Raw genomic sequence first — 16,847 nt, forward strand, 5'->3', positions numbered from 1 at the left:
AAAACCGTATTTTTCTCCTAGTCCTGAACAAACGTAATCTCGTAACTTGAAAATAAACTACATATCCCAGAAATCTCGTCGGTAGTGTTGCACTCACATGCGAACTGGGTGGTGCGCTTGCTCATGTGATTGGTGAAGAGCTACCGTCACGTGCCGCGCGGTGCTCGACCGCGTCCGACGGGTCCCCTCTCTTGTAGAGTGGTGGTCAGTGAGCGAGGGACGGACTGGACGTTCGCCTTGTCCCGGGAAAATGATGCCTGTAAGTTTTTCATTTTTTAAGTATCATTTTACCGTGTTTTGGCTTGTGAAAAAGCGGTGCTTAGTTTGGGCAGAGTAGTTGTGTGTGTTTCTGTGGATTGTTATTTGTCAGTTTTAGATCACTTGAACTAGAAGTTCAATTTTTAGGTCAGGTCACACCTCGTTTTCCAATATATATATAACAATATATTGCAACAATATGAGTGCATATGTATGTATTAAACATATATGTGTGTGTGATTCTAAATAACCGATCGTTACTGTAGATGCCTAACACTTCCATTGGGGACAGCAGCTTGTAATTTTGCATTTTTTTTGGTTGAAGTTTCAGGCAATGTCCTGATGTGGGAATATAATATTTAAGAAATATATTTTTTAAAAATTTTACCGTATGATCAGGATTATGCGATGAGTTCGTGTTTTTACTCGCTTTTCATGATATAGTTTCGTAATTTAAAAATGATCACTGAACTGTACAATGTAAATATTAGAAATCGGAGCGAAAATGTTTTACTAGAACTTAATATAGGGACTTTTCTCACGGTAAAATATTAGATTGTTACCACAGTCTGCAGTGTCGACGCACTTATATTAAATAAGTGAAATGTTCAAAGTTACAGATATATTATCGCGCGGGCAACAACACAAGCAAAATGTTAAAACACATAATATTTTAATTGAATCTGTACTGAAAATAATATTTTTATATGGTAAATATCAATTAGTGCTGGACCACTACTTTAATGAAATTTTTTCAAAATAAAATTAATTTTCTGAAGAATGTAAATGTGAAAAATAAAATAAGCAGATGACCTAACCAGACATGCATTGTTTTGTGTGCTTGGTAAAGCATATGAAAATAGTGAGGTGTTAACTTGGATCCAGTAACAGTGTAAAATATGAAGGTAACTGTAGACACTGAGCACGCTTGTATCTTTTCGAAAATCCTGCTTTTGTTTTCCTCTCCCTCGCTGCCCAGTTAACAAACAGTAACTCTTCAATAATCAAATTTGCTGATAATTACATTTACCGGTGGCTACCTTGGAGCCCATTCGGTTATCTCACTATCCATTTAGTCACTTGGCTCTGTACACTGGTACTGCAGAGTCTTGCGGCTGCACTTACAAACCAAAGCGTTTGACTTGTGCAGATTGTCACGCAAGACGTACCGTTGTTTAATTAACCACCTGCACCCAGACCCTCCAAGTGTGATTGTTTGCAGTGCCACAGCTGCTGCCCGATCCCAACATCCAACAGGCGTGTGTTTACTGGAATGTGTCTGGTACATTTGGGCACGGCCGTTGGAGACAGACGACCTGTTGATACTGGTGATAAGGAAATTGATAAGTGGTGTTCCGCTTGGCTCCAGCCAGCTGGCCTCTTTTGCACGTGCCCCACTGCATCTTTCTGCGAAAATCTGAATAAATGAATAAATGTAAAGGTAAATCTGGATTTTATTTTCCCCACTCAGACCTTTGCAGGACCAATGTTTTTCCCAAAGAGACTAGTCACGGTGCACCGAGTACCTTTCTGTTAAAGTGTTTATGGCATCTGCTCACTTTTTTCAACCCAGGAAGGCGATCAGGCTGCATTTCGGCACCAGGTGGCATAATGGTTAGAGCTGCCACCTTGCATTTCAGGGATCAAGGTTTGAATCCTTCCTGCTCCTGTAGTACCCTTAAGCAAGGTGCTTACCATGAACCAATACAGTAAGAATTACCCAGCTGTATAAATGGGTAAATTACTAAGTACCTTAACACTGTAAGTCGCTTTGGAGGAAAGAGTCAGGTAAATAAATAAATGAATGTAAATGTAAGTGGAAAGGGGTTCAGTCTTATCTGCAAACTGGACTGGGTTGAGAAAGGTGTGTCCATGGTACCTGCTGAAATGTTGGGGAAGGGGCACACAGGGGCAGGCCTTGGTCCAAGGGCCAGAGAACTGGCAGAACCTGGCATGCTGACTACAGTACAGAGCAGCTTTTGTTCTGTTTACAAAGAGTTCTCAAACACATTTCTTATCGCATATTTGCAGTTCATTACAGGAAACCCGCTTTCCTTTAAGTGCGTTTTTGCAATATCACATTCATTAATTTCTTTTTCCTTTTTTCTGTACTTTGTTGATGCGCAAACCTGTGGATTCACTATAAGTTTTGTGGGTGAGAAATGCAAGGTTCTGCATGGGGCATTTTCCCAGCATGCCTCAATCACACAGTTCTCTCTGTCCATCTCTTCCTTGCAGATGCACTTTGTGGACTCGAGCAGCGTGACGCTGCTGTTTGACTTCTGGGACGTGCACGGGCCTGCAGGTACCAGCCCCATGTCTACATTCCAGCAGGCTAGCACAGTTCACCGCGTTCATTGTGACCACATCAAGGGCACCTGATACAGGAATGGGCTCTCAGGTGGGGATGGGAGCTCACTGGTCCGCAGTGCTACCCACATGACTTCATCGGCGTCTCCTCTCTACCTTCCTCCAGCACATCAGAAACCATGAGGCAGACACTTCAAAGTGAATGTGGGGAGAACAGGGAGGACCGCTTACTCCGTTTGTTCTCACTTGTGCTTTGCTAAGCAGTAGAAGTTGAAGGAAGCCGGCGGCCGTAACCCTTATCCCTTTAAACACACTGTGTTTAGCTTTGAGACGGCTCACATTTTTACACGGTGTTTTGACCGTGACTTAGGTGACATCAGTGTGTTTTTCCCATATTATAACACACGTCATCCACCAAACTGGACAGTGTACTTTTGACCTGGCACCTGACACTTTGAAGACAGCAGCCCTGTTGTTTGTAAATGCAGGCATGGTCCTGTCCGTCTTCGTGGTGCTCCTGCTCACCGTGATCTACGAGCTGCTCAAGGTGGGCAAAGTGTGGCTCAGCGAGCGCCAACTCCCCACCCAGCCGATTGCTGAGAGCCTGGGCAGCAACACCACCCTGGCCAGCAACCCCTCAGAGATGTCCTTGGCCACCACAGAGCCTCAGCGCACCCTTGTCAACAAGTACAGCTTCCACTCTACATCTTTTTGTTAGCAAAAAAGGATATTCAGTTGAGTGGTTCCATTTACGTACCAGGTTGAGGAGTACACTTGCACGGTTTTCATCCAACTATGGACTGCTCTGTTCCTTAGCCGCCTGTTGACACATGAAATCACGTTGAGAATCATTACGCATGGGAAGGTTTTACTTCCATTAAGCCAACATCTTATTTTAGGAGAAATTCCTCAATTTACTCTATTAAGCTGATTAATCAAATACACCTACTTGTGTAACGCGCAGCTGGTTACACGTTCTCGTCTTCCTGCAGGTGGCTGCTGCACTGCCTGCAGACAGCTGTGCACGTTGTCCAGGTGGCCCTGGGCTACATGCTGATGCTGTGCGTCATGTCCTACAACGTGTGGATTTTCCTGGGTGTCATCCTGGGCTCCGTCATCGGCTATTTTCTGGCTTTCCCTTTGGTCGGGCGGTACTCGTAGAGGGGATGGCGGCATAGGAGAAACGGAGGCACTACCAAAGAGTTGAACTCTGAGAGACTAGTGAGCCATCTGTGGTTAAAGGAACACATTTAAACCGTGAACCTAATTTGCTATTGCCCACTAGACCGGTTCCCCGGGAGTCGACTGGAATGGGGTTTTTTTTTTTTTTTTTTGTCTAAAGTGTCATGTGGAATAGCCTCCGTTTATAAAACTGTCAAGCTTTTTAGCTGAAGAAACACTGCAAAGTGTTAATATGTCGGTTGCCTAACCCAACTCCGCTGCTGGATGTAGAATTGGAAAAACAAGATTTTTGTGTGTAGAAGGTGGCAGAAAAACTAAGAAGGTATTCCACTGGCTTCCAATACATTTAAAAAAAATAGGGCTAAACGTGCGTATTTGCGAGATGCTCTACAGCACTTTTAATGCAGGTTTTTTTTTTTTTTTTTTAAATTATTTTTTAAAACGTTGTCGGGTTACTTTACAAAATGAGCAATTGAACACAAGGCTGTGATGCAAATAAGCAGCCCCTGTCAGAGAAATTGGTGGCCCTCTTGTGCAGAAGTATGACTTGTAGAAACCTGTTGGCGTTTCACTCCTGTTGTGCAACTTTGTGATTCTCGTTCCACTTTAACAGTAGAAAACGAGCAGGAAAGTGCATTTTGTTAATGAACACCAGCAGTAAAGGTGACCAGAAGATCGCTTAGTCAGCAAATGGAACCTACATGCCTTTGTGCAAGCTAAACATTTCCATTGCCTCTTCGCTTGCTCAAGCACTTCACTAATCAGTAAACCATGCTACGAGGGGTGAAGTGTAAAAATGACAAACCATGGAAGGTGGTGTCGACCCATTTGAGTATTTCCTGTGCTGGTGAATGGCGTAGGCAAGTTACTGAGTGTGAGCGATTACAGTGGTCTGGTGTCTTTTGCAAATCATGACTTCACGTGCCTTTGATACATGTTGTTCCTCATATTTTCTATTAAATAAGTTGTATAAGTTTCAGTAAAGGGTGGTTGAGTGGGGCAATTACATGGAACAGTGCAATGTTAGTATCAGGCTTTAAAATACTCACCATCTAGGTGTGTGGATGGTTATGGGTTAAACTTGGCGCACTGCAGCGGATTGTTTAAAATAAACTATTGAGCCAGGCTTACCCAAGAGTGTACACAACACATGCCTGGAATTCACTTGATTTCTAGTCAGTGAGCACTTCCACTTGTGATCTAGTAGGCCTGCTGACATTACTACAGTACTTAACATCCATTCGTGTTTACAGGTGACATCTTCCAGCAGTTTATTTAGAACATGATAATGTTAGTTTCAACAAGTACAGCAGCTAGCTCACTGGACAGAGGGCAGGATAGTCCCCAGAGCAGCTGGGACTGGGCTCGAATCCCTGTCCTGCCATAGTGCCCTTGATGAAGGTACTAAACCCTGAATTGTCCACATGGGTAAATCACCAAGTAGCTCAGTATAACGCTGGTACAATGTTCTGTAGACCACTGACGAATTAACATTGTTTTCACTATGCATTTTCACAAATTTAACACACGATTAAATCATTTCTGAATGTCAAATCAAGACTCTTCAAGGTTTTACATCCGTTAAGCAAAAGAGTGAATCTGCTGTTTCTGAATCTGCGCTGTTTAGTTTTTTTTACTCTCTACGGTGTAGAGGAATCAGTATAAAATCAGCAGGGAACTAATAGTATTGACAGTTTGCATTGTTTGTGTTGCACAAGGTCTGAAATTTAGGTTCCCATCTCACCAGTTTGTGACTAGCAGCACCGATGTCCTGTGAGTCACAGTCATCAACAGTCACAAAAAAAAAAAAAATTCCCCATCTCCGCCGTTGTTTCCTTCAAACCAAAAGCCACACTTTGGTCCCAAGTAAAAACCTGTCATTTGGAAAGGATCAAAATCTAAAATTCAGCATGCCTGTTGCTATTAAAGTAAGCCCAATAAGTAAAATTAATTTCCATAATCATTTAAAAACCTTAACATAAGCATATTAATACTAATGCTAAGTAATATTTATATTTTAACTGTCAACTCTTCCTCTCATATCCACCACAAAAAAGGATGCAAACACTTATTAATTTTTATTTATTTTCTCAGTAAGAATACCTTGTTACAGTTTTAATAAAATATATTTTTTTTAAAAGCAAACTTGTGCTCGCATGTAAGGCATACAGAGGTGAAATGGGGGTGAATAGGGGAAATGGTACGGAAGGCGCTACATCTCTAATAAATTAAATAGTAGGAAAAACATGGCAGAGCTGCATGCTTACATAACACTATAGCAACAAGAGTCAGATTTCTCATAGGTGCCCGACAGCGTGCCTGTTCAGAACGGGCCCTCTGCTGAATCTTTGTTTAAAACAAACAAAAAGACAAAACAAAACACAGAATACAGGAAGACCACTGTTCTCACTCTGGGAATGAGTGGGACTTCAGATGTCTGTCAACAAGACATCTTTTTTGACAATTTGCAAATTATCTAGGAGATGTTAACCCAAAAAAAAAAAAAAAAAAAAAAAAAAAATCAGAAAATAATCAATAGACAGATCACTAAAATGTACTTCTTAAAGCATCTCTGGCACTTTTAAATTGGTCTGGAAGTGGGAGGGGCTATTTAAAGAACATGTCATATGTCACAAAGGCCAGCAGGGGGCAGGATTCCTCTCCCTTCAGACACCTTGCACAGTGCTACCAGCTGCCACCCATCCTTCTGTGCTCAAAATCAGTATCAGAAAGACCCGCTTTAAGATGGTTTTGACTGCAGTGTTGAGGACTGTTACTGGAAAATATAGTTGCTAACAGAACAGACGTTTTTGGCTGTGCTAAAGAGGAAGGACGGGTACAAAAGCATGCTGGAGCAATGGTGTTCTTGTAGTTCCTATAAATCCTATTCCAGTGGAACTGCGGTTCTTCATGCGCACTTATGACAACCCATGCAATGACCAAAAGATCAAATATGGCACAAAATAAAATTATAGTAAATGCTCCGAGTTAGACGCTCACTTCTCAAAACAAAGAAGCGGTAAAATTTATAACAAGGCCCCTCTTTATAACCAGTGACCACAAGGAGGGTAATTTTGCCAGTCCATGAATATGACAGGTTCCACAAGCCTGATAAGGAATGCTTAGAATTTACTATGCAAAGGTAGTGCAGATAACTGCAAGAAAGTACCTTTGTGCTTCTCAACCAACCATTGTTTCCTATGTATTCACTATCAACAGCACTGAATAGCTATATCATGGTGAAATACTACAGAAGAAGAGTAGTTAACCCGTGGTTTTGCCCTCCGTGCATGTAAATAGAGCAAGAAATCTGAGTTCAAGTGGACGCAACAGCAATTACTAATGCAACCAAAGTAAATATAAATATGATCACAATGCAGGGAGCAAGGCGGGGAAGAAAAGAATTTTGGCTAATTAAATCTGGAAAGTTCCCTAGCTGACACAGAGCTTCATTAATGTGCATCAGTTCTGAACCGTGAAACAAACATAATGAAACTATTCCCTACAGAACGCAAAAAGCGATCCCAATTTTTCTCCGCTTATTTTTAAGCAAGGCATTAATGGGCCTCATTCTGTGTGCAGCACCTCCGGAACGCCCACAGTTGCCATCGTACTTCTTTTTCCATCCTCACTGACTAGACTGTGATTCTGAAGGGCGAAAAGCGGAAGTGTTGAGTTATCCTCTTTCAACCGCTCGTCTCCCATTGTGTAGCCACATGGCGATGCGCTTCTCCCCCTCGCTTCCTCTCAATGTGCTTAGCAGTGACTGAACCACACCGGACGTCAGCAGTCAATGGCAGTAACCATGACAAGAGGACGGGTTCAAGGGCAGCGATGTTAACAGGTAGGCGGGGACGGCAAAGGGTGACGGGTTGTCGGATTGCACCGTATCGGTATCCAGTGAGGCCAACAGACCGCACCGCTGTCCACATCACGGAGAGACGGAAGCTATGAGCAAACATTGAGTCCACGGCGTTACATCCCTTCCTGCACTTTACCCCGATTCCTTTTTTATTGCTCAAGTCCCAACAGGCCTAGACTAAAAGAAAAATGCACCCTGTATTAAATACAGAACTAAAACTACGATAAAGACCACTTCCAGCAAGCAGCTGATGATAAAAGTGATTATTACTTATGAATGAAAACTCTCTGCTTTGCATTTGCGTTAAAAGGGGGGAAAAGAATTTAAATAGTCCTTTCCTCAACTCAGACATTGCTAATAGGATCCAGCTCCGACTCTTCATCACCGCTCTCAAAAGTCACCATCACCGACTCCGGGTCCAGAGCGACAGGCTGCACTTTCCTTGCAGCGGTGATCGCCTGACCTTCATCCTCCAGGCCCTCGCTGACTGGGGACTGGAAGCCACTGTCATCTTGCTGATGGACAGCGAACTGCATGGCGGTCCCAGAGAACCGCTCACTTTCAGCTTCCTGCTGGCCACTTCCTGCAGAGAGCCTGCTCTCAGCCTGCCTTACGGAGCCCCATGCTGGTGGCTCACCTTCCTTCTGCAGCAGCCTGTTGAGCAGTGCTTTGCTGTAGTCATCCTGGATGTGGCGCGATTTGGGTTCCTCACCCTGGAGGACTAACCCATTGGTGAGGACAGGGTTGTTCAGCTCAGACACGGGAACGAGAACCTCCAGCATGGGGTTGATGAGACCGCGGATCTCGTGCACGCTGTCTGGGGACTTTGTGGGGCTCGAGCCAGGTTCAGGGCTTGGATCAGGGACGGGACTGGGGTCCGAGTTCTGGTCATCATCCTCCTCTTCCTCAGCCTTATCCTCCTCTTTGCTCTCTTCCTCCTCTTCGCGAATGCCGTCCACACCTGGCACCTCCATACATGACTCATTCTGCAGATGTCGCCAGTCGTCCAGCAGGATCATAGACACCACCTGGCGGCGCCTCCGCCACAGCTCTGCGCTGTCCCCAGTGCCACCCTCATCTTGAGGCCCATAGCTAGCGGCCCAGTCAATGGGCGGGTTCTCCTCCAGCATGTGCAGGTTGGGGTCGCTCTGGGCCAGAATCATGCTGTCCCGGTACAGGTTGTGCTTCCGCTGGACTGCTGCCTCACGCACCGCTGCCAAGAGAATTGGGCAGGTTAATGGCGGAGTTGGGCCGCACCCACAGCTTCACGGCACTTATCTATAGCAACATGAATTATGCAACAATCAGTAATCTACAGTTCAAACAGTGACACAGAGCTGTGGCAACTTGTGTAAAACATGAAGGTAAAATACAGGATAACTGTATATATATGTCCAGAATCCAGTGTGTTGAAGGTAAATTTGGTGTGATGATGCCAAGGGAAAGTCCATCGCACCCAACATGATGTCCTTCATGGCTGACTGCAGCACCACCTCCTCAAAGATGTTCTCCACCAGGATGAACCGGGAGAAGTCCTCGAAGATGAGCTCACGGAACCGGGGTAGTTCCTGCACGGGAGCACCAGCAGATGTTATAAAGGCTGACAAATACATCCGGGGTTGATGGGACACTTCGACATACGTAATATAGTTATCCCCTATATTCAGTGTGCCAACATTCAGTTCTTTTTTTTTTTTCCCCCAGGAATCCAGTCTATAATTATTAATAAATCTGGATTTTCAGGACTCTCACATGCAGTCCGGCCCAGTAAACTAATACCGCATTTGAAAATTGCGCCAAGCACCTATATACATGCAAGGCATTGTGGGAACCATGTACCCACATTCTCAGTTGCATTATGGCACTCTATGGTCTTTATTTGAATGCAATGTACACCCTTCAGCTTCAATATATATATATTTTTTAATTACAAGCATATCACACCAACAATGTGGTTGGGTCACTTTTGATCCATGTTGTACATTTAAAGAAGCTACTACAACAGAGTGTATGATTTTAAAAAAGTTTCAAGGATGTGTGTGATTCAATGGATAGTACTCAGTGGATTCTCATAGCTGAAAAGCTTGCAGATGAAATAAGTTAAAATATGTTAACTTGTATTCGTTCTGTGTTAAACCACTTTTTCCTTATGATATTAGGCATAGGGGTTTTTGAACCGCGCTTTGTCTCGTCTGTCATCCAGGACCTGTCTGCCATGGGAGACCCTACCAGGGGCATATAGCCCCAGACAACATAGCTCCTGGACTCATTCAGGCACTCAAACCCCTCCACCACGGTAAGATGGCGGTTCACGGAGGAGTGGTCCTTCAAGCCGGATTCAAAAAGGGGTTCAAAAACCCCTTATGACGGAAAAATCAAGGCTTTCGTTTACCCCGCCCGGTATGGGGTCACCGGGGCCCCACCCTGGAGCCAGGCCTGGGGGGGGGCTTGCATGCGAGCGCCTGGTGGCCAGGTCTATGCCCACGGGGCCTGGCCGGGCTCAGCCCGAAGCCATGACGTGGAGCCGCTCTTCAGTGGGCTCACCACCTGCTGGAGAAACCGTAAGGGGCCGGTGCGTTGTGATTTGGGCGGTGGTCGGGGCCGAGTGCCCGGCCGACCCAAACCTCGGGCGCCAACTCTGGTTTCTGGGACTTGGAATGTCACCTCACTGGCGGGGAAGGAGCCTGAGCTGGTGCGGGAAGTCGAGAGATACCGTCTAGATATAGTCGGGCTCACTTCCACTCACAGCTTGGGTTCTGGAACCACTCTCCTCGATCGGGGGTGGACTCTCCACTATTCTGGCGTTGCCCAAGGTGAGAGGCGGCGGGCTGGTGTGGGCTTATTAATAGCCCCCCAGTTCAGCCGCCATGTGTTGGAGTCTACCCCGGTGAATGAGAGGGTCGTCTCCCTACGCCTTCGGGTCAGGGAACGGTCTCTCACTGTCGTTTGTGCTTATGCGCCTAGCGGCAGTGTAGAGTACCCGGACTTCTTGGAGTCCCTGGGGGGCGTGCTGGAAAGCGCTCCCACTGGGGACTCTGTCGTTCTACTGGGAGACTTTAACGCCCACGTGGGCAGCGACAGTGATACCTGGAGGGGCGTGATTGGGAGGAACGGCCTCCCTGATCTGAACCCGAGCGGTGAGTTGTTATTGGATTTCTGTGCTAGTCGCGGTTTATCCATAACGAACACCATGTTCATGCATAAGGGTGTCCACCAGTGCACTTGGCACCAGGACACCCTAGGTCGGAGGTCGATGATTGACTTTGTAGTCGTTTCTTCTGACCTTCGGCCATATGTCTTGGACACTCGGGTGAAGAGAGGGGCTGAGCTGTCAACTGATCACCACCTGGTGGTGAGTTGGATTCGATGGCAGGGGAAAAAGCTGGACAGACCTGGCAGGCCTAAACGCATAGTGAGGGTCTGTTGGGAACGTTTGGCGGAGGCCCCTGTCAGAGAGGTCTTCAACTCCCACCTCCGACAGAGCTTCAACCAGGTCCCGAGGGAGGTGGGGGACATTGAGTCTGAATGGACTATGTTCCGCGCCTCCATTGTCGAGGCGGCGGTTCGGAGCTGCGGCCATAAGGTCTCCGGCGCCTGTCGCGGCGGCAATCCCTGAACACGGTGGTGGACACCGGAAGTAAGGGATGCCGTCAAGCTGAAGAAGGAGTTCTATCGGGCCTGGCTGGCTCATGGGACTCCTGAAGCAGCTGACGGGTACCGACGGGTCAAACGGAGCGCGGCTCTGGCAGTCGCCGCGGCAAAAACTCGGGCTTGGGAGGAGTTCGGTGAGGCCATGGAGGAAGACTTTCGGTCGGCCTCAAAGAGATTCTGGCAAACCGTCCGGCGACTCAGAGGGGAGAAGCGGTGTTCCACGAACACTGTTTACAGTGGAAGTGGTGCGCTGCTGACCTCAGCTGAGGATGTTCTCGGGCGGTGGAAGGAGTACTTTGAGGATCTCCTCAATCCCTCCGACACGCCTTCCGTAGAGGAAGCTGAGGCTGGGGACTTGGAGGGGGACTCGTCCATTACCCTGGCTGAAGTTGCTGAGGTAGTCAAAAAACTCCTCGGTGGCAAGGCTCCGGGGGTGGATGAGATCCGCCCCGAGTTTCTCAAGTCTCTGGATGTTGTGGGGCTGTCTTGGCTGACACGCCTCTGCAGCATCGCGTGGAGTTCGGGAACGGTGCCTCTGGACTGGCAGACCGGGGTGGTGGTCCCTCTTTTTAAGAAGGGGGACCGGAGATTGTGTTCCAACTACAGGGGGATCACACTCCTTAGCCTCCCTGGGAAAGTCTATGCCAGGGTACTGGAAAGGAGAATCCGACCGATAGTCGAACCTTGGATTCAGGAGGAGCAATGCGGTTTTTGCCCTGGCCGTGGAACACTGGACCAGCTCTGTACCCTCACTAGGGTGCTGGAGGGTTCGTGGGAGTTTGCCCAACCAGTCCATATGTGTTTTGTGGACCTGGAGAAGGCATTCGACCGTGTCCCTCGTGGCATCCTGTGGGGGGTACTTCGGGATTATGGGGTTCGGGGCTCGTTGCTACGGGCTGTTCGTTCCCTGTATGACCGGAGTAGGAGCTTGGTTCGCATTGCCGGCAGTAAGTCAGACCTGTTCCCGGTGCATGTTGGACTCCGCCAGGGCTGCCCTTTGTCACCGATTCTGTTCATTATCTTTATGGACAGAATTTCTAGGCGCAGTCAGGGAACGGAGGGTGTCTGTTTTGGTGGCCGCGAGATCTCGTCTCTGCTTTTTGCGGACGATGTGGTCCTGCTGGCTTCATCAAGTCAAGACTTGCAGCGTGCACTGGGGAGGTTTGCAGCCGAGTGCGAAGCGGCGGGGATGAGAATCAGCACCTCCAAATCCGAGGCCATGGTTCTCAGTCGGAAAAAGGTGGATTGCCCCCTCCGGGTTAGGGGGGAGTTGCTCCCTCAAGTGGAGGAGTTTAAGTATCTCGGGGTCTTGTTCACGAGTGAGGGAAAAATGGAGCGGCAGGTCGACAGACGGATCGGTGCGGCGTCCGCAGTAATGCGGTCATTGTACCGGTCTGTTGTGGTGAAGAGGGAGCTGAGTCGTAAGGCGAAGCTCTCAATTTACCGGTCGATCTACGTTCCTACCCTCACCTATGGTCATGAACTCTGGATCATGACCGAAAGAATGAGATCGCGGATACAAGCGGCAGAAATGAGTTTCCTCCGCAGAGTGGCTGGGCGCACCCTTAGGGATAGGGTGAGGAGCTCAGTCACCCGGGAGGAGCTCGGAGTAGAACCGCTGCTCCTCCGCATCGAGAGGAGCCAGTTGAGGTGGCTCGGGCATCTGTTCCGGATGCCTCCTGGACGCCTCCCTGGGGAGGTGTTCCGGGCTTGTCCCACTGGGAGGAGGCCTCGGGGCAGACCCAGGACACGTTGGAGAGACTATGTCTCCCGGCTGGCCTGGGAACGCTTTGGGGTTCCCCCAGAGGAACTGGAGGAGGTGTGCGGGGAGAGGGAAGTCTGGAGGACTTTGCTCGGACTGCTGCCCCCGCGACCCGGCCCCGGATAAAGCGGAGGAAGATGGATGGATGGATGGATGGATATTAGGCATAATTCAAGTTAATGTTGGGGTGAACTTTGAATGGCCTTAGAACAAATTTTAATTTTCCCCATAAATAATGGAATAAGTAATTTCCAGTTATTCAGTTTTCTGGAATGACTTAGGGTCATTAATACATATATTTTATCTAATTTCTGAAGCAATCATTTCAAATCACATCTCCATCGCTGTCCTTTTGGTTTGAAAAGAAGCAGGCAAAATAAGAATACTGCTGGAGACAAGCTGTATATACAGTACATATCCTTGTGTGTGTGTGTGTGTGTGTGTGTGTGTGTGTGTGTGTGTGTGTGTGTGTGTGTGTTTGTGAGAGAGAGACCAAGAGCTCACCTGTGCACAGGATGGATTCAGTTGCTTCAGCATGTAGGGGATGATGATCTGCAGCAGGGCCTCCTTGAAGAATTTCTTGCGCACTGTGCTGCTGTCATAGTCGTATTTCTGTGAAGAGCGGAAACAACAAACCACCGGGGGGATATGTAAAACATGGTCAATATACCTAGTGTGCCCTACTGTACTTTACCTACATACTTTAGGTATGTCTGACACCAGCAAAGTCAGTTAAAGAGAAACCCAAAATGAGGACGCACAATACGAGAGAGACTGCATAGTCCAGGCTCCTCAAAAGAACCAGATTACACCGGATGGGCCATCGCCTTGCAAGCTGAAAGGCACGGGTTCAAATCCCTGTTCATGCCATAGTACCTTCAAGCAAGGTAGTGACCCTGGACTGTGACTGTAATAATACACTGGAAAAATAAATGGGTTAATCAGTCTTGGTGTATAAATCTAACAAGTCATCTTTGCAAAAGGCATTAGAGAAATAAAGGTTTGTTTATTTAGCTGACACTTTCACTTTTCATAAGTTACCCGGGTAATTTACAATGTTAGATTTGCACACTAAACTGCTTGCAACGGATTTACCCGAGTAAGTTTTACTGCGATTTACCATAAGCAGATTGACTAGGGGCACTAAAGCACAAAGTAAAATTCAGTCCCACGGCCTTTAACGCCTGAAGCACGGTGCAGTAAGTAGTAGACAATGGCTGCAGTGCAGTACCTACTTCCGTACCATTCCCTGTACCGTATTCTGAGACGTGTGGGTATGAGGCACTCTGTAAAAACAGCTTAATGAGATGCAAGTTCCTCGTACTCCATTGGCTCCCTGCTCCTTGTCCTCCACCAATCCACTTTCACGCTGCAGATGGCTCCACCCCTGCTCTGCTCTCACCTTCATGACTCTGTCCAGGCACCTCTGGATGATCTTGGGGACCTCATCTCCCTCCTGGTCACTGAGCGACTGGTGCAGGAGGTGCTCAAAGGTGTACACTGTGTTATCCATTTGCTGTGGGTCAGATACAAATGGTCAGACAAATTCACAATAATGACATCATTGTCATCTGTGAATATTCTTTTCATTTTGCCAGCACATGGTGTGCTGGTTAAGGCCTTGTAGTCTGAAGGTCCTGGGTTTAAATCTTTGCTCCTGCTGTAGTATCCTCAGTCAAGGTACTTACCCGGAATTGATACAGTAAAAATCACCCAGCTGTATAAATGGGTAATTTTTTGCAAATATGTTTGTTTAACACAATAAGTCATCTTGGGCAGTTTTATCAGCTAAATAAATAAAAGTAGTAGTAGTAGTAATAGTATTAGAAATAATAATAAGGGGGGTGCAGTGATAGAGCAGGTTTGGCCTGTGCCTGCTCTCTGGTGGGTCTGGGGTTTGAGTCCCGCTCGGGGTGCCTTGCGATGGACTGGCGTCCCATCCTGGGTGTGTCCCCTCCTCCTCCAGCCTTGCGCCCTGTGTTGCCGGGTTAGGCTCCGGCTTGCCGCGACCCCGCTCAGGACAAGCGGTTTCAGTCAATGTGAGTGTGTGCGTGTGTGTGGTAATAACAGTGATAATAATAATAAAGTGCCTTCTCACATTCCTCCACAAGAGGGGACAAGCTGCACAGTGTCAGGAAACTGAAGGCGCTGTTTGGTGATCTGAGCTGAGCCCCTCCCATCATCTCTCTTCAAACCACCCCCCACAGACACACACACACATACACCCACCCTCAAGCGATTTCCAAATTTCCCAGTGAAGTCCTTGTCTGACAGAGTGTGACAAAAACCAAATAGATTTTATAAATGGGGAACATCAAGGTAAGTAAATTAATATTGTTGGCTAAATAAAGGCAGGTAAGTAAAGTAAATAGCGACAAACTTTAGATCGAATGATGAGGACTCCTCCCACCACATGAGAAGGGGCCCGGGCACCAACAACAGAAAGGCTGCAAATGATCTAAAACCCCATGAGTGTGTAAGTCCACATGTGTTCCTTCGGTAAAAATGGGAACACACACCAGCATCAGTTCAATCCCATATCGTGCTGTGACGCATGTGTCACCGAGTGCCTCTTCCCAACCCATACATTCCTTGTGTGTCACATTTTTTGCTTCATACCAGGTGGCATCCCTGAATACCACAGTAATGACAAAAGCAGAGGATCTGCCACCTGTCTATCATTTTAATTAAGAAACATCTATCACTTTCATTTTCTCCAAAGTGAATTACAATATGAGGTTGGTACAGTGATTTACTCATTTATATAGCAGGATCATTTTTACTGCGCCTATGATCTGTTAGGCTATGGCTCTAGCTACTGCACCACCTGCTGGCCTCACTAAACTGCCTGTCGCACGCCGCTGCTTCTCGCTGCTATACGGAATGCGCCGTGCATCATTAGGATGCAGTTATGGACCCGGGTACGTGTGGGACAATTAAGGCCACGGGAGGTGGTGGTGGAGGTGTAAAAACAGATCTGATACAGGGCAGTGAGATAAAAGAAGGTATGTCTCCTGGCATGGACTTTTTCTTTCAAGGCACAATCCATGTGCACATTCGGTCCACTCATGGTTTCAGTTTACATTTACATTCATTCAGCCGACGCTCTTCTCCATTTACCCATCCATACGGCTGAGTAATTTTTACTGTATCAGTGCAGGATCAAAGGTATTAAAAGCAGGAGGTGGGGTGATTCAGAGGCACCAGCTATAACCACCATGCTACACACTATCCCCATGTATAAGTCTACAAGGTCAGACGAGGTGGCAGGTAGTTTGAGAAGGCTGTGGGTTCGAATTCCAGGAGTTGAACCTGCCGTATCCCTGCAAAAGGCTCCAATCCCGAAAGGCTACGCTAGTTCCCTCGGGTTTAAGAGATGAAAGAGTGCCTTCCTTGCCTCTCTCATGAGGATCTGCGCCCGCTGGATGAAGACCGACGGGCTGGACACGTCGAACTTCTGCTGCAGGCCTTCCAGGTTCATTTGCTCGACCTTGTCGTAGCAGCTCTGCATCTTCACCGGGTGGTAGGCCAGCATGGACACCTTCTCCATGTGCTGTGGGCATGCGAGAGAGACAGAGACGGGGTAAGAGAGACCAGCGGCGCCAACCTGTCACCGTGGCGACACCAAAGCCTCCCAACAGAGGGAGGGCAGCAGGTGCCACAGCGCCTATAATCACAGCTTTGCAGTCAAAGGACCCAGGCTTGCAGCAGTTCCCTTTATCAGGGTGACTGTCCCCGTGTTGAAATAGTTAAAATGACCGTTTCATAAATGGATACATCATTTTAAGTACAAACCTCACAGTAACTCACTTTGGACCCAAG

At 47.3% G+C, this 16,847-nt stretch overlaps 2 protein-coding genes across 2 annotated transcripts in view; one reads left to right on the forward strand and one right to left on the reverse strand.

Moving 5' to 3' along the window:
- The first annotated feature begins 187 nt into the window (after positions 1 to 187).
- Positions 188 to 5,304, forward strand: slc31a2 (solute carrier family 31 member 2). Its single transcript, XM_018732893.2, has 4 exons — positions 188 to 259; positions 2,497 to 2,563; positions 3,057 to 3,255; positions 3,561 to 5,304. Exons 1-4 carry the CDS (start codon positions 251 to 253, stop codon positions 3,727 to 3,729), a joined length of 444 nt encoding a protein of 147 aa, XP_018588409.1. The 5' UTR covers positions 188 to 250; the 3' UTR covers positions 3,730 to 5,304.
- Positions 3,885 to 16,847, reverse strand: part of niban2a (niban apoptosis regulator 2a) — a 37,935-nt gene continuing 24,972 nt past the window's right edge. The window contains exons 10-14 of the mRNA XM_018732891.2: positions 16,423 to 16,578; positions 14,428 to 14,541; positions 13,530 to 13,637; positions 9,069 to 9,180; positions 3,885 to 8,825 (exon numbers count right to left, since the gene is read on the reverse strand). Of these exons, the coding sequence (XP_018588407.1) occupies positions 7,957 to 8,825; positions 9,069 to 9,180; positions 13,530 to 13,637; positions 14,428 to 14,541; positions 16,423 to 16,578 (1,359 nt within the window). The 3' untranslated portion in view covers positions 3,885 to 7,956. The remainder of the gene's footprint in view (positions 8,826 to 9,068; positions 9,181 to 13,529; positions 13,638 to 14,427; positions 14,542 to 16,422; positions 16,579 to 16,847) is intronic.

The sequence above is a fragment of the Scleropages formosus genome, chromosome 6 (assembly GCF_900964775.1).
Source record: "Scleropages formosus chromosome 6, fSclFor1.1, whole genome shotgun sequence".
Taxonomy (NCBI): domain Eukaryota; kingdom Metazoa; phylum Chordata; class Actinopteri; order Osteoglossiformes; family Osteoglossidae; genus Scleropages; species Scleropages formosus.